Source organism: Pteropus alecto, unplaced genomic scaffold (assembly GCF_000325575.1).
Source record: "Pteropus alecto unplaced genomic scaffold, ASM32557v1 scaffold45, whole genome shotgun sequence".
Taxonomy (NCBI): Eukaryota; Metazoa; Chordata; class Mammalia; order Chiroptera; family Pteropodidae; genus Pteropus; species Pteropus alecto.
The window spans coordinates 22,839,350-22,863,009 of NW_006442491.1; the positions used below are offsets into that span (position 1 = coordinate 22,839,350).

Genomic DNA, 23,660 nt, shown 5'->3' on the forward strand with positions numbered 1-23,660 from the left:
ATGGATGAGAAGTGGGCCTAAGAGTTGAAAAACTCCAGTGTTGAATGGCCAGGCAGAAGATGATGACACTGAGGAGCTACCGGTGAAGTAGGAAAAGAGCCAGGAGAGGGGCGGGGCGTTGGCAGAGGGGAATCCCAGAAGTGAAGGGAAGCGGACGTTTCAGAATGAGGAAGTAATCAGTTCTGTCTGGTGTTGAGGAGAATGAGCCCTGGAAAATGTCCTTTGACTTTTACAGTTTGGAAGCCACTGGAAACCATGTTGGAGTGAGTGAATGTGAGGAAATGAAAACTTTAGCATAGGCAGCTAGCTCTATGGAGAAGTTTAGCTATATGAGAAGAGAGAGAAGGTAGCAGCTGGAGGGGAAGGAAGGGTCAAGGGAAGTTTTATTTTTAAAATAAGTCTTGAGTTTTGTCAGTACATTATAGGAGTTGCCTGTTAAGAGGAAGAAGTTGAATTGATCATATGAATGGGCTTCCAGAGGGAGAGAACAACCTGTACTAAGCCTGGGGCCTTAAAAGTGCTTGTTGTGTTGTAGGGGCAGTGAGTTGATTGCCCAGGGCAGCTGGAGCAGAGATGTGTGGGGAAGTATAAGAAGTGTACATGAGATCCTGAAACTATGGTTCTCAATGCAAGTGACTCCATCTGTGAGCCTCAGAAAAAAAAGTGCACGTGGGAAATCGAGCCCAGTTACAAAGGACCTGGTGCGGGAGCTCTCACCAGGGTACTTAATTCCTTGATAACATGGCACGGTAACAAGGTCTGGCAAGATTACAGAGCATAGTGTGAGAGGAAAGGAGTATTTGGAGGCTGTTAATAGGGGAAACAAGGGAAGGGAAAGGGCAGATGAGAGTGAGTTTACTGTCTTTTCTGTAGGACTTGGTTCCTGACTCAGATGAGCGAGTTGTAGGGAAGGCTGGGTAGAGGAAAGCGCTAATGTGTTTTGCTTAGGAGGATGCTTGGATAATGGGAGTATTAACACAGGGCACAGAAAATTGGTGGGGTACAGATAGAGAATGGGCATATTTTAGCCTTCAGCTGGAAAGCTGAGTCTGGAACATGGGAAGGCAGCTGCAGTCGGAATTACAAATCTGCTAAAAGTGGCCGGCTGAAGCCTCAGCACCAAGTGGGCTTACTGAGGCCAGGACCTGTTTCATGAGGTCTTTTTCGAATTCTGCTGTTGAAACCATGCTGTCAGCATCATGAGCTTTGAAGCCACTGGTACTGTTTACTTAGGCATGATGCTGGTTTTATTCCAGATCAGATCATTTAGTGGTCCCTTGAGAGATGAAGATTGTATGGCTCAGACTCTGGAGCCAGACTGCTTGGGTTTGAATTTCAGTTCCTCAATTAAGAGCTGAGTGACCTTGGACAAGTTACTTTGCATCTCTAAGGCCTCAATTTTCTTTACTTTAAACTTAAAATAATAAAAGGACGTAGTAAATCGGTCCTCTTATTAAATGAGAAATACACATAAAGAACTTAGAACTTAGGGCTTGACACATTTTTAGTGCTTGAAAAGTGGTAGCAGTGACTGTACTGATTGTTTGGGGCCTCTGGTGCTGTCGTTCCACTGTTAAACACCAGGTGGCGACAAAGCACAGGTCTTAAGCTTACTCACATTCTACGGATGGACTCGAATAGATTTTCTTCAGACCCCTAATTTGTGCAGTGTGAAGCATTTTCTCTTTTTCCTTTTTCTCTTTGGTTTCTTTCAAACTTCTAGTTGAAACTCATTTGCTTTGAGACTCTTATTTAAATTTTATTCATAAAAATGTTTTTTTGAAGTTTATTCATAAAATTAAAAAAAAAAGTTTTTGTTGAAGTAACACATGCACACAGTAAAATGTCAGATAATACAGAACAGCTATTAGTGAAAAGCAACAATCTATTGCATGGCCCACCTCGCCTTAGTTCCTGTCCTACTCCCCAGAAGCACCTACTTTTTAACTGTTTTTATTACCATTAAATTTTGAATTTTATATGACCTCAATCAAAATATCAGTATAACTAGTAAATAACATTTCTTGGAGTTTAATATAGTAAAAATAGCATGGGATTTATTATGTGTCTGTCCTGTGCCAGGCACTGTGATGGTGGTTCATCAAGTTTCTGCTCTCAGGTAGCTTGTCACTGGAGGAGGTAGTACAGTGTGGTAAGTGCTTTGGGGAGCACTCAGGAGGGAGGACAACTGGCTGGTCCTGGGATGAATGTCAGTGAAGGCTTTCTGGAATCATTGGGAGAGGTGACGTCTGAGCAGAGACGAAGTAGACCAGGTTTGGCAGATAAGAAGGACAAGAAGATGGGTGCTCCTTTCAGGGGCGAGTAGCAGGGTCAAAAAACATAAATGGCAAGAGCATAGTATATCTGGGCATCTGCAGTGGGCTGGAGGGTAAGATTTTGGAATTGGAGGTCGGGATATGATGAAGCTGGCACAGAGAATGACAGTGAGTCACGAGGGCATGTTATACTATATCAGCAACTTTGGATCTTGTTCTGAGGACAATAAGGAACCACCCAAAGGTTTTAAAAGCAAAGTAAGATGGTCGCATTTGTAAAGACCACTCTTGAAGCAGCGTGGCCTGAAACCGGTTAGGGGATGATTGTGACAATCTAGGTAAGAAATGGCAAGGGCCTGAAATAAGGCAACGAAAGGACCAGAGGGTAGGGGTTGGGTTTGAGAATGAAAAGGGGATAGACTCCATAGGCTCAGGGAAAGGGAAGAGTCAGGAACAAGCCCCAGGTTTCTGTTTTAGGTAACTGAATGCATGGCGGCACCTGTACACGAACTGGGAAGTCCATGTAAGGAATAGAAGGTTTCAAGCTCATTTTAGATGTGTACAACTGGACTTAGCTTTGCAGACATCTAAGTGGAGATCCCAGTATAGTTGAAAACAAAGGAGCCACTCTGCCACTTTTTAGCTTTGACATCTTCATCAGGTTACTTACCAACTCTAAGCTTCAGTTTCTTTTTCTATTAAACAGGGATGATACTATCTATCACAGTATCCTCATGCACATTCAAAGGAAGAGCATCATAAACACCCAGCACAGGTCATAACCAGGCAGATGATCAGTGGAAGTGGCTTCTTCCTTCCTTTCTAGGATTCAGAAAGACTAGAGGTCTTTCAGGTTTGTCGCTCCTTCTTTGAAGTCAGCAATTAGGGGTAATATAGTGTCCTGTGGAAAATAACTGCTTAAAAAAAGAAATCATGTGTAGCTCATACTTTAAGCCATCATAGATTTCTTAGAATTTTATTTGTCATCCAGAGCACATGGGTGGTTTTTCCAATCACTGTGTATATCATCACTTATTGTTGACTTTTTCTCTTCTTTAGAAAGCATGTACCTTCATTAAGTCAAACCTTGATCCCAGCAATGTGGATTCCCTTTTCTATGCTGCCCAGTCCAGCCAGGCCCTCTCAGGGTGTGAGGTGAGTCCAGCATCCTACATTTATATTTATCTTAAACTGTAAAGTTTGGAAAGTATAGTTTTAGAGGGGAGGGTCATGTCAGATTTTTTTTTTAACAATAAAAATCTATTAGGGTAGGAATTCCAAAAAAATCAAGCGATTTTTTTTTTAAAGGAAATGTAGTTTATTTTCCCCCTGACTTTTCACTTTTCATGGATTTTAAATAACTTTTTCTTGTAGTTGCCTTTCTTTGGGGAAGCCTTGATTTTTTTTCTTTCCATCTCCCTTTAACACTTAAAAATGCTCAAAGTAAAGAAGGAATGCCCCACACCAGATTTCTAGAAATTCATTTTATTGAACATGGGCGAACCATATAAGTAGACAAGTGACTTGCCAGAATCTTTTCAATTGTTGTGTTAAGGTTTTAAAAACACTTAATTATGGTGTTTGAGGAGTCGAGGGGGAATGATCATGTGCCAGGTGGGACTTTGGCAGTTGCTCTGCGTGCCATCTTTGGCATGCCTGTCACAGATTATCAGCACCTGTTCTAAAACTGTGTCTGCCAATCCTTTCTTAGATCTCTGTTTCAAATGAGACCAAAGATCTGCTTCTGGCAGCTGTCAGTGAAGACTCATCTGTTACCCAGATCTACCATGCAGTTGCAGCCCTAAGCGGCTTTGGCCTTCCCTTGGCTTCCCAAGAAGCCCTCAGTGCCCTTACTGCTCGCCTCAGCAAGGAAGAGACTGTGCTAGCGTGAGTCATCATCTCGAGTGCTTCTCAGGCTTCATTTGTGTCGGGTCCTGTCCTGAGAGAGTTCATCCGTTGGTTCAGCAAGTATTTTCTGGGTTCCTACTGTGTGTCAGGTGCTCTGTTTGGCACCGCTAGGTATAATATTGCACTAAGGCAGGTAAGGTCCCAGTCCTAATGCAGCTCACCTAGAAACCGTATTTCCCTAAGCTGCTCAGACAGAAGGAAAATACTGAGTCAGAGCATAAACACTGCCACATAGAGACCAAGTTGGCTTTTGAGGTTAGAGCCTGAAATAAGAGTGGGAGATGACTGAGAGAGCGTGAGGCCAGTGAGCCATGTGTATTTCTTGATTTTGTTGAGGCTCGGCCAGGCACAGTGAGCTGTTGGCAGTGGAGGCTCTGCTCTGCTCTGCAGGAGGGCTTATGGGATTCCTTGAAGTTATGAGGGACAGTGCCTGGTGGGAGAGGTGAGAGCTTAGAGCGTAGAGTCTACTACTCAGCAAAAGGCTTAGGTGAAGCAGAAGCACCTTACTGGAAAGAAACACTGAGCAACTTTCCTGTTTATTGTAAATTTAAATGTAATGGACTTAATGACATTTACTAAACTTAAAAGTAAGAGTATATGTAGTTTTTTAAATCACTGACACTCCTCATTTAAAATAGTATATGTATTTTTTGTTTTCTCTATGTTCCCATTTAATTGCAACCCTTGAAAGAGAGTGGAGCACCTAGACTCCTGTTAATTATTTAGCAAGAGGTTGGCGACACAAATTCCCTTTTGCGGAATACTTCAGTTGTTTCCCCAGCTGTTTTTGGTTTTTTGTTTTTCTAAGAACTGAAATGTTTCTAAATTTGAAGCTTTGTTAAGGGCAAGGTTCACAGTCAGTTGACATTCTCTCTCTCACTTTCACACTCTACTCATATTCATGAGGCCAATAATTAGTGACTTTGGGCCTGACGCTTTTCCCAGGACTGATGTTTTGGTGCACACTTTGCCCAATGCTTGGCCCTTGTGGTCCTTCAGTTTCAGGTTATATTATTTTCATTTCTTCTTATAATCCCTTGTGGAATGCTTCCCCAGTCACCACCATCTCATATCATGATATCATAGTCAGTGCCTCACTCTGATGCCACCATCTATAGAAAAATGTTTCCATTTTCCTCCAAGAAAAAAGGAAAATCTCCTTCCTCAAAACCCCAGTAGAGGAAAATATAAAAGAGAGTACATCATTTCAATCAGTTAGACTTGAGTTTGAACACGAGTTCTGTTCCTTCGTTGCTGTGTGACTTTGGGCGAGTCTCTGAGTCTCATATATAAAATGAGACCAATAGTTTTTTTTTTTTTTTAGGCGAGACAACCCTTGGTTGACCTCACAGATTGCAAAGACCTTGTCAGCTTACAATCCCTTATTTTTTTAGTTTTTACACCTACAGCACCTGGTCTTCCTAGGTGGTTTCCCATCTAAGTACTAACCAGGCCCAACCCTGCTTAGCTTCCGAAATCAGATGGGATTGGGCTTGTTCAGGGTGGCATGGCCATAAATGAGACCAATAATCTTTACATCATAAAACAAGTGTCAGGATTAAATGAGATAATACATGTGGAGAGCCTAGTGCAGTGCCTGGCTCTTAGTGGTCATGCCACAAATGGAGTAACTTCTCCTCTAGAGCCCTTCCTTCTTAGGTCGATTTCTTAGAGAGCTGGTTACCTCCTTGTTTGAATTGTAATTATATCTCTATTAGATTGTAAGCTTCTTTATTTGCAGTACTCATGGCACATGGTAGGTGTCCAACAAAGAGTTAATAAAGGCCGAAACTATATTTTGTGTTTCTCTTCTCTTGTTGAAAGCATACAGGTAGAAAGAGCACACATTTGGGATCAGATAGAACTGTGTTCAAATCTAGGCTCTTCTGCTTAATACCTCTGTGACCATGAATGAGCAGGGTTCTAAGCCTCAGTATTTTCATATGTAAAACAGAGAGAATGATACCTGTCTCATAGGATTATTGTGAAGATCAAACTGGCAGGGTGCCTTATATAATATACTACTAATTTGCCCTATTTAAGGGAATATGACATAAATTAGGACTCTTCTAAGTACGTCTTCTGCATTTAAGTGGGCGTATTCTAGGAGATGAATGTTCATATAAACTTGACTATAATGGGAAAAAACTTATTTGTAGGTTTGAGTGAACCATCCGAAAAGGTGCCATTGTGGTCTCTTATAACCAAAGTTCTTTGAATTATCTGCTGTATATTGGCAAGACAGGGTCTGCTTTCTTAGTGTTCGCATATACTACTCCACATGGAAGGAAACTGCTTGCTGGGGAATAAGTAATTAAAGCTGGTGACGAAACTTTTCAAACACTTAAGTGGATTAATTTCATTCTAGAAACTTCTGAGGTTGTTACCAGCATGATGCTCATTCATGCCAAAGAAGAGAAAAACGATATCTTAATTGAAAAATTCTTTCTAGGGTATCCTAGCAGCCTTAGCTGGGCTCAGCATTTATCATGGGCAGATGTGGGATTTTTATCTTGTTTGGAAATTCAGGTTTCATTTTTTCAAGTGCATTATAACAACAAGCATCTCATAGGAGTCAGTGAATACTGTGAGGCTTCCCTCTTTGTGAATTGTGACTCCTCTGTTTTCCAACTTGAAATCCTAATGGAATTAGTTTTCCACGGAGGGAATCTAAATTGTTATGATCTCGATGAAAGCAGACAAATTCTCACTCCGCATTCGCCAACACATTGACTTAATAAATGGTTTTACACAAAGACCCAGTCCTCTCTTGGGAATTAGGGAACCATTCCAGGGTTGAGTGGCAGTCTGCTTAACCACCAGGGGTCCTCAGCTTTCTCCATTCCACCCAGAATAGTGCCATTTACATTTTTCAAGTTATCCGTATTAGGAGAATAGAGCCTAATAAAAAGTCCTATGTGCCCCTAAGATAATATGCTATGTGCTAGCTACCATAGTCTACCTTAAAAAGTTTATCTTACAGAAATCTTCACTCATAAGTGGATAAAAAAAAGAGAAATATTATACATGCTATAACATAGATGAGCCTTGAAAACATTCTGTTAAGTGAAAGAAGGTAGACGCAAAAGGTCACATATTGTATGATTTTATTTATAGGAAATATCCAGAATAGGAAATCCATAGGGACAGAAGGTAGATGGGTGGTTACCAGGGGCCGAGGGAAGGGGAAAATGGAAAGAAACTGCTTAATAGGTAAAGGTTGTATTTTGGACTGATGGGAATATTTTGGAACTAGATAGAGGTGGTTGCACAGCATTGTGAAATATACTACCTGCCTCTGAATTGTTCACTTACAAATGGCCAATTTTATTATGGAAATTTCACTTGAATAAATTAAAAAATGTGTATATGTAGATATCTGTGTAAGGATTATCAGTTATAGCATTGTGTGACCTAGTAAAACATTTACTGTTTATCAACTGGAGATTAAGTGAGTAAAGTACGGTACATCTAAGTAAGCAGTGCAGTACTATGTCATTGTTAATAATTATGAAGTACATTTGTATGTACTCGTGGAAGGATGTATGTAATATATTATTAAGGTAATAAATTGGAGAATAGTTATCTGTTAGGGGTAGGTGTTATAGGAATTTTTACTTTCTTAGTAATGTATTGTTTGAAGTTTTGACAAATATGGGAACCAAATCTTTTATTTCTTTCATCTTATTTAATGCCTTAGGATGAGTGATTTACAGGTTACCCAGCAAGATGACGATAGCACAAGCATTGGCCATTCCACATGCATTTACGGAATGCTTCCTGTTCATATTGAATTAATCTGGTTTCAGAAAAGTTGCACCAGATTCTATCCAACAATGTATATATGTAGATTCTACAATATTTCTTTGGTCTCGGAGTAAGAAAAGTAGAAAATTAATAGGCAGCCAATTTCTGCCAAATAGACCTTTGGTCAATTGAATCTTGTTCCCTGTAAGAGTTTCTTTTAAACCTAAGTTAGTCTCAGTGTTCTATGTGTGATGTCATTAGGGACAAAACTGATTTTTCAGAGGAGGTGAACCTATATTTTCACTCTTCTCTGTGCCCACAGTACTTCTTGCAGGTTTTGTTGCCCAGATTGCCTTTCCTCTATCTATAACGGTCTTTGTAATGTAATGGTCTTTGTCACATTTTTTCAACTAGGTTGTAAATAAGCTCCTTAAAGGTTGAGACTTTTATACTTCTAAAGAATAAGAAAGATATTTGTGAAGGTGTCTCAATAGAGGAAGGGGTGAGTAGATGAAAGGAGACTTGTCATTCATTAGAGTTCTACTCTTTACCTTCCAGAACGGTCCAGGCTCTGCAGACAGCATCCCACTTATCCCAGCAGGCTGACCTGAGAACCATCGTGGAGGAGATTGAGGTGTGAATTTACTTTGCCAAAGGAATTTCTCAGCTCCCGTCTTTGAAACCCTTTAGAAGAACCTTGCAGATAGACTTGCATTCTTTGTTATAGCCAGTTACATTTTTTTACATATCCATGGCATTCTTATGTTCTTTGTATCACAGCAATATGTCCCAGGGAATACTTGTTAGGCTGGTATAATTACTCCATCAATTAGGCAACAAACTACTTTTCCAGTCTTTTATAGGTAGCGTCTCATCGTCCACAGATTTTAGAGCCTAAAAACCTGAAATTCAAATATTTTTTTCTGCTACTTACTACTTTGTAATCTCAGGCAAATTATTTAATGCCTAACCCTCAATTTCCTTTGTTGGTGATCATAGGAACAAGTGAGATTCTAAAGTGCCTAGTACATAATAGGTGTTCAGCAAGTGATCACCGTGGTTTTTTATTATTACTCCATCCTTTCCTTTGCCCAGGACCTCCTGCTGCTCAGAAACTGCTCTCATGGACTGCACAGCCAGTGATGACAGGCAGTCCTGACGGTGCCATCACTGGCTGCCGTACAAGCATATTAGCTGCCTCATCCTGTTGCCCATGAGAGCAATATGTCTCTCTTCATCCTTAGAGCATTGAATAAGAAAGTGAAATGTTCTGCTCTGTAGGTTGTATCCAAATGGATGGCCATGGAATCCATCTGTGTCACGATGCTTCCTGGGTTCACTGTAGCCTGGCCCACTGGCCTTCTGCCCAGAGCAGCTGGTGCCTTCTATGTATCACTCCTGGGCTCAGGCTTGAGTACAGAGAGTCAGGGAAGGAGCACTCGCAGAGCTGCAGAAGATACTGTCCTTTTCAAATGCCTGTATGATATACTCTACTCTCTGCCTAAGCACCTTTTTTTTTTTTTTTTTTTGATAAATACTAAGTGACTGAGGTGGTCTCCAGATTTAGAATGAGATTTCTCAAAACTGCACTCAGGTGACAGTGGTTTGTGCATCTCATTTCTGTTATCACAAAACTTCTAACATAACTTCCATTTCGTTGTGACAGGACCTTGTTGCTCGCCTAGATGAACTGGGAGGCGTGTATCTCCAGTTTGAAGAAGGACTGGAAACAACAGCATTATTCGTGGCTGCCACCTACAAGCTTATGGACCATGTGAGGACTGAGCCATCCATTAAGGAGGTACCTGTCTAACAATCCGCAGGCATGAATCCCAAAGGGGTTGTCGACTTTTTCTGCTAAGGGTAGCTTTTATCAGAGAAGGCTATTCAGTTAGCCTTGGATGTAGTCACTCAGTGTCTTGAGAATGAGAAATAGAAAGATGTAATCCTCTCCTCAAGAAACTGGTTGCCAGTGGGATAGACATGTCAACAATTGTTACATTTGCTTTAAATGGGGTATGAGCATGTCACAGGGTAGTGACAAGAAAGCCAGGTGTATTACTTTTGTTTCACCTTCCTTTTCTTCCTGATACTCTTTACTGCTTGTATCATGAATGCTTTCCACATCGGTGGCCCATACAAATCCTATTTTTCTCAAGAAGTGCCCTGTACTTCAAAATTTCCTGTGTGCTCTCCTCCCCCCTCATCCTCAGCAATGGCTAAATCTTAGCTAATCTTTGCTGATTGACGCAGTTCACTGAGAGACATGTGCGTCTACCAGACATCTACCAAGAGTTAATTCCTTTTTCCTTTTCCTTTTTCGAGAGGAGCTTGTTAACCTGAAAGAACCTTTCATTGTATTGTGTGTGGGGAGTCTTTTTGAGTCGGGCTCTCTTTGTGCCCCTTGTTTGTGAGAAGGTTACCAGCCCTTGATCGAAAGGACCTAAAATACAAGCTGCCGTTGTTTTAATTTTAAGAGGAGAGATTTGGGTTCCAAGTTAGAACTTTTCTTTTATGCATTATGAGTTCTGTGCCGAATTTCTTCAAGTAAATAATAAAATATTATCTGTCAGGTAATTTGAATTAATTTCATATTTTCTACAAAGGATACGATCTAATAATTTATTCATGTATTAACATTCTTATGTTGTCTTTTCCTTCATCCTAAGTGTTGGAGGTCTAGAGATATACTCTGTTTTCATTTGTTTTATGTTAAAGTGTGGGAATGTGGGTCTTAGGATATAAATCATTTAGGGACACTTATACACAGTAGATAAATTGGTGATATTCTTCACATACAACTTAAACTTTTTCTTGCTTTTTTCCTAAGTTTCTACTAACCAGGTATTTGGCTGGAGTAATTTCGCTGTCACTGCTTTTGACACCATTCTGGTGAACAGTCACCCATTTTAACATGTCAACAGCCTAGTAATGGAAAAATGTAATTGGTACAATTAAAGAAAATTATTTTGCATCAACTGTGAATGCACTGTTAGGAACAAGGGAGTGCTTTTGTAGATGGTAGATTTTAAAAAACAAAACTGATTGAAGTGGAAAATGTTTCTTCCTAAGCAAACAACCTCCAGAATTTTAATAATGTCTTTTAGGTTCCACTTTTTTAAAAAATTGCTTTCAGTTTTCTCCTCTAAGCAGCCCATTAGTTGTTAATGGAGATTTATTTTAGTTTCTTTCTAATCTATGTTTTGGCTATAAGGTTTAGTCTTGTAAATACAGATTTAGCCCCAATGTACTACTCAGAGGTGGACTGGGAGGGAAGGTAGCTTAACTGGGATGGGGAGGGGAATCAGGAAATAACAGATTTTATTGTGGAAGGACTTTGGAGACAAACAGACCTACATGTGAATTTTGGTCATGCTGTTATAACTAGGAGGAGTTACTTAGCCTCCTTTAGCCTCAGTTTCCTCGTTTGAAAAACATCGATAATATCAGTCTTTTCAGGGTCTTTGTCAAGGTTTGTGTTAATACATGTATAACACCTGTCACAGTGCCTGGCATGTATATTGAACAAATGGTTACTGGTATAATTATTTTATAATATACTTTCATATCAGTAGTTATCTAGAATTATCTTGTATTTCTATAGTAAGCATTCAATAAATAGTTGACAAATCAGTGCATAAATTTCAGTTTGTACTAGAAAAACAACCACCACCAAATCCAAGTTTTATACTTACATGAAGAATATTTGCTTTTTCCCCGCTCTACCAACATGGATTAATGGCTAAAATGCTTTCCATATAAACAAACACCTAGAAACAGATAAGGAATGACTTGAGCCAGGTGGGGAGGGGAGGGTGACTCTCCCACCTTCCTGTTGGAGGAGGAACCCAAGCTACATTTCTCTTTTCTTTCAGGATCAGGTGGTCCAGCTAATGAATGCGATCTTCAGCAAGAAGAACTTTGACTCACTCTCAGAAGCCTTCAGTGTGGCCTCTGCCGCCGCTGTGCTCTCCCAGAATCGCTACCATGTGCCAGTTGTGGTTGTGACCGAGGGTTCTCCTTCTTACACTCAGGAACAGCTCATCCTGCGGGTATGACCTCCATGCCCCGACTGTGCCATCCTGATTGCCGTTTCCATTGCAGGGCTTTCAGAAACCTAAGGACTGCTCCATAGCCGATTGTCACCCCATGAGGACATACCCATTCATGTAGAGCAAGGCTCATTTCCTGTAGCCTAGAAATGGTGATATGACCACAGGGTGAACTAGTCACAGAATCCTTCAAATCTATCAAAAAAACCTTTTTTTCCCCTTAAAGTCTTTTAAATAGTAAGGCTTTTCAGAAATTAAGTGCAAGAAAATTGCATTTCTGGGTTTATAACTCCAGATGTATAGAGAAGTCTTCTAAAATGCATTTTTCAGTACCAAAACTTTCTAAATACATTATTTTAAGACAGCTTTTTAAATTCTCAGGTAATTTTGATGCTGAGAGTTGTCAAAATAAATATCAGATCTCTTCTTCCCTAGTGTTGACAGTGTATCTTTCTGTCTCTCCATAGCGTAGCCCTTCCTCTCATTCAGCACTGAGCGTAGACTTTTGTTTTTTCCTGCAACAGAGCAAATGCACAATTCTTGAATACGCTTAGAGATTTCATCTCAAATGAGACTTTTGTTGCTATTGTTTGGAAACCACTGATACGCTAAGCATTTTAAGCATTTTATGTCTAAACCTTGGGGTTCCACGTAGACAGTTCCATTTGTTCTATCAGTTCTACTTTGGTGGCCCCTACAGATATTCTCCTGAGGAAGTGTCCTGTACTTCAGAATTGCCTCTTTTCCCCCTACTTACAACTTACATCCCCTTGGCAAAGACTAGAGTGAGAAATAATCTGATTAACATAATTCATCATGAGTCGGGATGCTGAGAGAGACAAAGCAGAAAAAATATTGGCTTTGATGCTAGATAGGCTGGGGTTTGAGTCCTAGACCAGCAACTTAACCGGCCATGTGGCCTTTGGCAGTCCCTTAATCTCTCGTGTCCTCAGTTTCTTTGTCTGTAAAATAGAAATTATGCTATCTCAGATGATCAATGGGAGGATATAGGTAAAGGGCCTCTCCAGCAAATAGTTGATTTTCAACAAATGATAGGTATTAATGTTTTCCATATTTCTTCAGTTTTTTCATTGTCCGTACCTTCCTGAAGTATTTCTCTTGTTAATAATTTTTTTAAGGTACTTTAGTAGAGTGGAAAGAACAGGGATCAGAAAGAAGAGAACATAACTGTGTGATCTGGGGCCAGTCATTCTCTGTCCCTGGGACCCAGCTTCTTTATCTGAAAAATGAGATCATTGGGCAAGGTCATCTTTAAGATCTTCCCACCTCTAATATTCTATAATATATCCCCTTCCCAATCTAATTATATTTTCCTATATTTGATCTCTGATAGGCAGTAGATCAAAAGTCAGTGAAGATTTTCAAAAATGAGGTGTTTGTTCCCCTGCAGAGCTCACTACCTATAGATAAAGCACCCCAGAACAAAATTCTGTACTCACTTAGCCCTTGTTGCTACAGATAATTTTAAAATTTATTTCCAGTTGCAGGTCACCAATGTTCTGTCCCAGCCTCTGACTCAAGCCACTGTTAAACTAGAACATGCTAAATCTGTTGCTTCCAAAGCCACAGTCCTCCAGAAGACCTCTTTCACCCCTGTAGGGTAAGTCCTGAGCATATTTTTACCAAGTGCCAATATACTTGTCTTGGAAAGTTAGCTCGCAGCCAGTGTAACCCAGATTAATGTGGCTATTACCAAGATCATAAAACCAAATTTATCTAAATTTCATTAGGTAAATTTGACCTACTGGTATCAAAATCTTATAGTTGTCTCTGTCTTGTCATTGTTATATAAGTAGCCACTTTTAAATTTAATATTTATTGTTTTTTACTGATGTGTAATACCTGTACATTGTAGGAAAAATGCAGAAAAGCACAAAAAAGAAAATATAAATCACCCATAATTCTGCCACTCAGAGATAACCGCTGTTTTAACATTTTGCTATCTTTTCTTTGTCACCTTTTTTCTATGCATATAAATATACTTTAAAAATTGAATTAGGATTATGCTTTATCTGTAACAATGTGTCATGAACATTTCCCCTATTGGATTAAATATTCTTCTACAATCTTATTTTTAATGGCTGCATATTATTGTTATGTAAATTTTTAAAAAATTAAAGGTCAATTTTATGTGAAGCTTTGTTAAATGTTAAATTAGTAAGTTAATGAGATCGGGAACTTTGAGTTTTAGAAAATGCATTTCTTAGACAGTTATAAAGATATAGGCAATATATGAAATGAGAAAGCAAAATCCTTTTTAAGAGTAATCAGTGGAATGGTAAAAGACATTGGGGAGTCTGCCATGTAGTTAAAGAATTCACTTTTTTTTTTTTTAACGTAATTGGGATCATCCTGTAGACTCACCTGTTTCACATTTAATTGTGGAAAGCTTCAACGGGGTGGGATTTTAGGAGCCATGGGGGAAACAAAGGAAAAGAAGACTGTAGACTCGAAAAGGTCATTTTAGATCATTTTGAAGTTTTTCCTACATTATAAGCAAAAGTGAAGAAGTGGTATATGCCTGAACTACCTCAAGGAATGCCTCCTTTGCAGCTCATTTGTTATATTCATGACTTTCTCATGTGAGTGCTTGCTAATCCTGCTCATTTTTAATAGGGATATTTTTGAACTGAACTTCATTAATGTCAAGTTTTCCAGTGGTTACTATGACTTCTCTGTCAAAGTTGAGGGTGACAACCGGTATATTGCAAACAGTGTAGAGGTAAGTGCTTTTCTTGTCATCACTGTTGCCATGTTAATATATTCAAGGAAATGACCAAATAGGTACACGGCATTAATTAATTGATATATCGACTTCACTTTACCACCGAATTAACATGACTATGTTAAAAGAGGAATTGGTTCGAAAAATGCTGTTTGACAGACTTAGCCAAGAACTTGATTGTAGCGAGTTTTGTTTCATTTATAAATTATTCATTTACCATTATAATTTAATATTACTATTTTACATAGAATTTAGGAAGTAGAAAAAATAAAAATCACCCATAATTCCACTGAGGCATTCTGAAATATTCTTAAAATGTTTTGTGTGGTGGGTCTTGATAGGTTTAGAAAAGTGCTTAATGCTAATTAGGCAATGAAAAACATTAAGTGACAGCATTGTAGAAAGGGTCTCTGGGTAAAGTACAAAAGAAAATTGATAATCTTTCATAATGAACTGTGTTTCAGATGTTTAGCTGACTCTAGTTGTGTTGAAGATCCAAGTGGTTTTAAGGATGGAAAGTTATGCCTCATTTATCTGATGCTTTGTGGGAATGAGATATTTCACATTAGTGGTTTTCTCAGCTAATTGAAGTTTATCCCTTTAGGCACTGTGGCTTTCATTCTAACCTTTTTGAATAGACGTTTAAGATGAATTACACATTTTCCTAGTTTCTTAAACTATGAGATATGGTTTAACCTTTTCTTATTCTGAATTAGGATCATGAGTATGAATGCTTTAGTGAATGTCTATGACATGAGAAGCACAGTTCTATGTGCTTTTGCACATAGAAGTTCAGCTCTATGAAGTTCAGAAGTTCATAGAAGCACAGTTCTATGTGCTTTTGCATACATTATTTTATTCTTACAACAACCCCAAGAGATGGGTGGAGTCATCTTCATTTTATAGATGACGCTCAAAGGGATAGAATAACTTGTTCGAGGTCGTTCAGCCTGTGCTTGGGTGGATCCCCTGTACAGTACCAGTTTAGTTAGTGTGCCTGGTGATGAGAGAGCTAGCCTAAGGCTACAGAACCGTGTGCAGCTCCAGCAGTTGGTCTTTTTATAATAATACTTTCTCCTTTCAGCTATCATTTCTCAATGTTTCTGCCACTGTGTCTTTGCTGCATCTGCTTGACTACATTGTCATATACTCCATTGGGTCAGGAGAACTTGGAGTAGTACTATGCCTTTCCTGAATAATTAAATATATACCGTTTGTGACACCCCTTTTCTTCACTATCAAATGTCATTTTCTACCTACTTTTTAATTTAAAAAAAATTTTTATTTTGAATTAATTTCAATCTTAAGTTGTAAAAGTAGTATGAAGAATTACCATATACACTTTGCCCAGCTTCCCCAAATTATAATTATATAACTAATATGTATTATATAATTAATATCGATATAGTGCTGTTAACTAGTCCATAGACTTTAATTCAAATTCCACTAGTTATCTTAATGTCCCTTCTCCATCTGGTTCAGGATCCAGCCTAAGATCACGCGGGATCACATAGTCCTTTAGTTGTCATGTCCCTTTAGCTTTCTCCAAATTTATGATAGTTTGTCTTTCATGACCTGGACACTTTTGAAGAGTACTGGCTACTTGCTTTGTAGAATGCCCCTCACTTTGAGTTTGTCTGAAGCTTCCTCAAGTTATGCATTTTTTGCAAGAGTACTGCAGAAGTGACACTCTGCCCTTGTCAGTGCTTCCTGTTCGGAAGTATGTGATGTCGTTGTGTCTCATTGCTGATGATGTTCACCTTGATCACTTGGTTAAGGTGGTGTCTGCTGGGTTTCTCCATGGTAAAGTTGCTATTTTTCTGCTTTGTAATTAAGTATCTGATGAAGTGACACTTTGAGGCTCTACAAATATCCTGATGATCTTGCCTGCAACAGTTATTAATATGGTATTTGCCAAAAGATGATTTTCTCTTTTTTATTCCTTCTACATTTACTAATTGGAATTCTACTGTAAGAAAAAGCTGTCCCCCCACTTATTTATTTATTTACAACACTTTACACTCGTGGATATTTATTTTACTCTGTAGGTTATGATCTATTGCTATCATTTATTTTGTTGCTCATATTATTCCAGATTTGGCCTTTGGAGAGCTCCTCAGGTTGGCTTCTGTGACACTCATTTTTTTTAAAATGAAAAGACAAGGCAGCTGGAAAGTTTGACCTTTTCAAAAGTAGAGCATTACTTAACATAGGTAGAGTACACACTTATATTTTAAGTTTGGCAGAAAGGAAGATACTTTCTGGAACTCTAGCCTTTCTGCCTTTTCTCTACCTCATGTCTGACCTTTTCGGACATGACACATCTGATCCTAGTCCATTCACTAACACAGAATTTGGATAGAAACTATTGTAGTATGTACCTTTAACCTTTAAAATCTAGATTCTTTTGATTTTAGTTTCCTTCCTTAGGGGGCCTTATTTGCAACTGAACACGTTTAAGGGCAAACTTTTTTTTTCCCTGCCTGAACCATCTTCTTCCTTCTACCTTTGCAATCTTGTTAACAACATATCCAGTTTAAGTGCCATACCCATATGTCACAGTTGTTCTTAACCTCTTCCATTTTTTTCCACTTCTGACTTTTGGTCAGTCCCAAGTTCTGTTGATTCCACTTTTGAATGTCCTTTGCATGAGCCCTTTGTTCTTCAGTCCCAGTGTTCTTACTTGGGTATATATTCTGTCTAGACTGATAAGGTAGTTTGTAACTAGTTTCACTGTCTTCAATCTCTGCCTCTTTCATTTAATTTTCCATAAATACCATTAGAATGGTAAAATCACATTGTCCCTCTGCTTAAATATTTTTTTGGTTCCCTGTTGCCTATGAGTGAGGTCTAGACTCCTCGGCATGGCTTAGAAGCACCATTAGAATGGTAAAATCACATTGTCTCTCTGCTTAAATATTTTTTTGGTTCCCTGTTGAGTGAGGTCTAGACTCCTCGGCATGGCTTAGAAGGTCCTTCACATGGCCTATGCACATGTCCAGTGTGGGTACATCCCCATCCCTTCAGCTTCAGCTGCTCTTGACTGCATACTGGTCCTCAGATATACTTTACATGGCCAAGCCTTTGAACTTCTCCTGTTTCCTTAACTAAATGCTCTTCCCCTCCCTTGCTCATGATGCTGATCTACTCATCCTGTAAGGTCTAGTTCAAGTGTTGCTCCTTCATCTGTGCTTCCATAGAACTTTATTTTATTTTTTAGTATGGACTATTTCAAATACATGGAAAAGAACAAACAATAATATAATGAATCTCATGTACCTACCTGCCACTCATCTCCTTCAAACCCTAATGTTTTGTTGTATTTGCTTTTTTTTTTTTGATAAGAAATAAAATTCCTATGGATTGAATTTAAGCTCTCCGTATTCCTTAAACACTTTTTCTTTTCTCTTTCCCCAGATTTGGGGTTTATTGTTCCAATGGCAGTTTTTTTATTTCTGCTATACATTTATGTATTTTTAAACAATATATTGTGCATTGATATCCATATTCTCAAAATGTATTATACTGTATATATCCTTTTACACATGGCTTGTTTTCACTCAGTATTAATTGACCATTAGCCATATTTATACATGTAGAACTAGAGCTATGTACATTAGCCATATTTATACATATATAAAGGTCATATGGCTATGACCATCAGCCATATTTATACATGTAGAACTAGAGCTATGTACAAAAATGTGGATAATTATCAAAGTAATTGTCTTTTATGAATAAATCAGATTTTATTAATTCATTTTCCTGTTGTTGGACATTTAGATTTTCATTATTACAAACAATGCTGCTGTGAACATCTTAGTACATGTTTCCCTATGCATGTTTCATTTGTCTAGAATAAAGTTGTGGGATCATAGGGTATGCTCATCTTCCAGCTTTATTAGATATTGCCAAATTGCTCTTTCTTTGTAATCTTAAAAATATTTGGTATTATGAGTTTTTGATAATTTGACAGATATGAAATGGTATCTTGTTGTTTTAATGTTTTTTCCTTGGTTACTAGCGAAATCGTACATCTTTTTTTTATTTTTATTTTTTAATTTATTTTTATTATGGTGACATTGGTTAATGAAATCCAGTAAGTTTCAGGTCTACAATTCAACAGTATGAGCATCTTTTCTTGTGTTTATTGGCCATTTCTTTTTCTGTGAATTTATAGTTTTTGTTTTTCTTTTGATTTATTAGTCTTTTTGTTATTGACATTTTGTTGATAATATATGATACTATATTCTGGATATTAATCCTTAGTTATAAGCATCAGATCTCCCACTGTTGCTTTATGGCATCTTTTAATGCATAAAAGTTAATGTCAACGAAACCTAATTTCAAAGTCTTTTTTCCTAGGTTATTTGTGCTTTTCGTGTCTTTTTATTTTTTTCGTATGCCTTCTTTTTAAAGTCCTATGCCGTGCTGAGGTTAAAAAGATATTCTTCAATATTTTCTTCTAATAGGTTTTAAGTTTTTTTCACCTTATATTTAGGGCTTCAATCCACTTAAAGTTTATTTTTGTGGACACAGTATTTTACACCCTGTCTATGATTGTTTTTATTGTATTGTGTTACTATTGCTTTGCTCATATGTGTTGCTGTTTCATTGGATTGGAAACTCCCTGTGAGTGGAGAGCAGATTTATCTTTTCAGTGCTTAGTTTCCATCTCAGACCACTTAGAAGAAGAAAAGGATAGAGTGAGCTAAAGATGTTTTCTTACATTCCCTTATAACTATGGTAATTGATCATCTGGGGTAAGCCTTTTACCCAACACAAAGTAGAGCAGCTTTTTTTAAATAGCTTATATTGAGGATATAATTTACATACCATAATATTTACCCATTAAAAGTATACAATTCAGCATTCATACTATATTTACTGAGTTGTGCAACCATCACCACTGTTTTATTCCAGAACATTTTAATCACCACAGAAAGCAATCCCAAGTCTGCTAGTAGATATTCCTTATTCTATAGGAATATATCTTCTTCCCATTCTGGGCAACTGCTAATCTACTTTTTGTCTCCATGGTTTGCCTGTTTGGGACATTTCATATGAATGGAATCATACAATATGTAGCCTTTTGTGTCTGGCCTCTTTTACTTAGCATAATATTTTTAAGGTTTATGTTATAGCAAGTATCAGCCCTTTCTTCCTTTTTATGGCCAAATTATATTCCACTGCATGGATATACCACATTTTATTTATCCATTCATCATTTGTTGGACATTTGTTGGACATTTGGGTATTTTCACATTATTGTAAATAATGCTATTATGAACATTCATGTATACGTTTTTGTTTGAACACCTGTTTTCAGTTCTTTTAGGTATATGCCTAGGAATGGAATTGCTGAGTTGTGTGATAACTCTATGAATTGCTGGGTTGTGTGATAACTCTATGTTTAGCTTTCTGAGGAACTGACAAACTGTTTTTCAAAGTAGCTGCACCATTTTACATTCTCACTAGCAACGTATGAGGGTTCCATTTTTTCTACATCCTTACCAACACGTGTTAATGCCTTTCTTTCTCATTCTGGCCATCCTGAGTATAAAGTGGTATCTCATTGTGCTTTGATTTGCATTCCCCTAATGGCTAATGATATGAACTGCTTTTCATGTGCTTGCTGGTCATTTGTATATCTTCTTTGGGGAATATCTATTTAGATCCTTTTCCCATTAAAAATGTTTTTGTTTTTTTTCCTTTTTTCTTTCTTCCTGATACATATACCTCTTATTTTCTTTTCTAATTAAATTATTTTTCTTTTCATATTCTTCAGTTATAAAGTTCTTTATAGATTCTGGGTACAAGTCCCTTAGGAGATACTTATTTGCAAATATTTTCTCACAGTTTGTAGGTTGTCTTTTCCCTTTCTTGTTTTCTTTTGAAGCATGAAGGATTTTAAGTCCAGTTTCTTTATTTTTCTTTCCATGCTTGTGCTTTAAGTATTATATCAAAGTAACTATTACCTAATCCAAAGTCATGAAGATTTACTCTTATGTTATAAGAATTTTATAGTTTTTGCTCTTACGTTGAGGTTTCTCATCTGTTTTGAGTTAATTTTTATATATGGTGTCAGGTAGCGGTCTGCCTTCCTGCTTTCACATGTGGATAGCCAGTTGTCCCAGCACCAGTTGCTGAAAAGACTGTTTTTTCCCTGTTTAATTGTTTTGGCATCCTTGTTAAAAATCAGTTGACCATAAATGTAAGGGCTAATTTCTAGACTTGAAATTCTATTTCATTAATCTATATTTTTATCTGTACACCAATACTGTGCTGTCTTAATTACTGTAACAGCTTGGCTTTTTGTACTAACATCAAATCTGGTGTTTGTCCAAGTGTTTCTGTGGTTGTTGGGAAAATTATCTAAGTACAAAATAGTAGAAATGGCTTAATAGCTGTTTTTCGTGCAATGATAATAAGCCCCCATTGAGGCCATTGCCATCTTTTTTCTTCTCAGTGATGGAGTAAACATTACAAAATCTCCTCTCCTCCTCTTTATTTCATTAGGGCTTTATATGTGCGTGTTTGTGTGCATGCATGCTCTGACCTCTGCCACTTACACAACTTTACTTTGTAATTTTAGTAATAGTCACACTTAGAGCCTCAGAGCGGGTCAGCAGTTCCTGTTTACTCTCCTGAGAGATGCTTGACATTGGTCAGAGTGCATTAACAGTGGTTTGGTGTGGAAGGCCTGTAATAGCACTCATTGACATTGGACTTGCTGTCAAGGGAAGCATGGGTTTTAGAAGTCTGTAGCATTAATTGCCCTAATGCACCATCATTTTTGACAGTAATGAGCTAAACGGGGGGATTGTTAATCTCAGCATTTCCTGGTGTTAAAGCACTTTTTGAGGTGTATGTGGCATGCAGCACAGGCAAAGAAAGGACTAGCATGAGGCTTAGCTGTGTTTAAAATGGCTAAACAAGCCTCGTCCTATTATAAAAACGAATCCTGCAGTGTTAGTGTAAAGGAAGAAGCAGCTAATCAACAGGGATCCTACTCTGAACTTACAACAGAGCTTTGAAAAAAGTTACGATGATTTTTATTTCTCGGTTTGCTTTAAAAGAGTAGCGTGAAAATGCTACTCTTTTAAATATTTACAGAGACTCATTTGTAGTAACATTTTAGGAGCAGAAGGACTTGTTTTAAACTGTTCCTTATTTAAGAATGGCCCTATAGTGTTTCTGTGCAATAAAGAAAACTGTAACTTAGGGAGCCTTTTAAAATTAGGGCTCAGAGCAAACCTAAAATGACTTCAGTTCACTGCAGTTTGCCCTTTTGTCATTCCATGTGTCTGTATTGTCTGGGAATTCTTAACGATGTTTTTAGAATAAACATGCAGTTGAATCTTGATGAGCAGGCCTTAGTGACCATGTTATTGTTGCGTGTCTATAATCAGGATTTTAAGTAAAAACCCGAAAGTTGATGGCTTCCTTATCACTATAATTAGGATACATTGAAGAGCCTTACACAAGTCTTTAAACATCTGTTTGTATATATCCATCTACTGAAAAGACAAGTAATTTTTTAAAAATCACACTTATTGAGTGGTACTTTTTAATATAAAAATGTTTATAAAGAAGAAAGTATATGGCACACAGTCTCATTGCTCAGATAATCCCTCTTTTTAAAAAAGTAAGATTAAAATATGCTACACGTGTAGTTAGAAAAATTCAAGGTACGAAAAGATATATAATGAAATATAAGAGCCTTCTCTCAGTCCTTCAGCCAGTCCCTCTCCTCAGTGGGAATCCATCATTAACAATTAACTATACACTTTAAGAAAAAGAGGGTACATATATCAATGAATTTATGCATAGCTTTTCTTATTTAGACAAAGTGGGTCATTCTGTAAACAGTTGTAGTCTTTGCTGTCTTTGCTTTTGTCACAAAGTAGAGGCTCCCAGCTTTCCCCTTGAGGGGCTATTCAACTCGATGGCCTTCAGCCCCCCCAGCCCCCCATAATTCACCCAGTTGCTTAGACTCATTTACCAGCTTTGTTTTCAAAAGTAGGAGGTAATATCTCCGTATCTATCCGTAGACACTTACCTTGTTTTTTTTAATTGTTCCATAGTAATTCATACTGTACATGTACCATTATTTATATAACTGGTCTCCTATTTATGGACACTTAGGTGAGGCAATGATTTCCAGATCACATTTGCAAATTAAATGAGTGAGTCTTTAAGAGAATGAATCATAGAAGTGAAAAGAGAAATCAGGTTAATGTTGATGAAGATTGCAGAAGAATTAACTATGAAGACAGATCTATTTTATATTGTGGAGTATTGCTAAACTACCTCTTCCCAAACTGGAAGATTTGGAGGAGAATTGCAGAAGAATTAACTATGAAGATCGCAGAAGAATTAACTATGAAGACAGATTTATTTTATATCATGGAGTATTGCTAAACTACCTCTTCCCAAACTGGAGGACTGCCTAAGCCTTCCTGCTACAATTTCCCACTCCCCAACCAAGGGTACCCTTGGCTGACTTGGGTCACACTCCGTCCTCCAGTGCTTTTGTAGCACTTTGTACATCCCTCCATTAAAGCAGCAGCCTGGCCTCTCATAATTCAGCTTCACAGATATGCTTCCTTTTAGGACAGAAAGTACATCTTGCCATCTCTTTATATCCCCTGCACCTGGGTGCTCCAGATGCTCTAGTGGGGATGTATGGAAAATGGCCTCAGTGGGGTGTCTTGCTAAAAGTCAGTAACCTCATCAGAGCTTGTTGGCTACTTCTTTGCTTGAACCTTCCACTCCAGTTTTTCTTCATATGGAAATGGTGTGCCTCTCAGCATTGAGCTTTATGTAGCAAAGCTTGCTTCTTGGTTCTGAGCCCTGTATGCGTTATGAAGCTGTTTACCTCAGGAGGGAGCCCAAAGAGCCAAACTAGAGGCTCCCAGGTCTCTCTTT

General features: G+C 38.0%; 1 protein-coding gene and 1 pseudogene across 2 annotated transcripts in view; one reads left to right on the plus strand and one right to left on the minus strand.

The window, feature by feature from the left end:
- RPN2 (ribophorin II) overlaps nt 1–23,660 on the plus strand; it is a 51,313-nt gene that overhangs the window by 10,794 nt on the left and 16,859 nt on the right. The window contains exons 3-9 of one of the 2 annotated variants that reach the window (XM_015597123.2): nt 3,336–3,431; nt 3,988–4,163; nt 8,490–8,565; nt 9,598–9,732; nt 11,807–11,983; nt 13,486–13,604; nt 14,621–14,726. In XM_015597123.2, the coding sequence (XP_015452609.1) occupies nt 3,336–3,431; nt 3,988–4,163; nt 8,490–8,565; nt 9,598–9,732; nt 11,807–11,983; nt 13,486–13,604; nt 14,621–14,726 (885 nt within the window). The remainder of the gene's footprint in view (nt 1–3,335; nt 3,432–3,987; nt 4,164–8,489; nt 8,566–9,597; nt 9,733–11,806; nt 11,984–13,485; nt 13,605–14,620; nt 14,727–23,660) is intronic. The other variant, XM_025039752.1, reaches the window with a different exon arrangement.
- Nucleotides 5,585–5,703, minus strand: LOC112471066 (annotated as a pseudogene).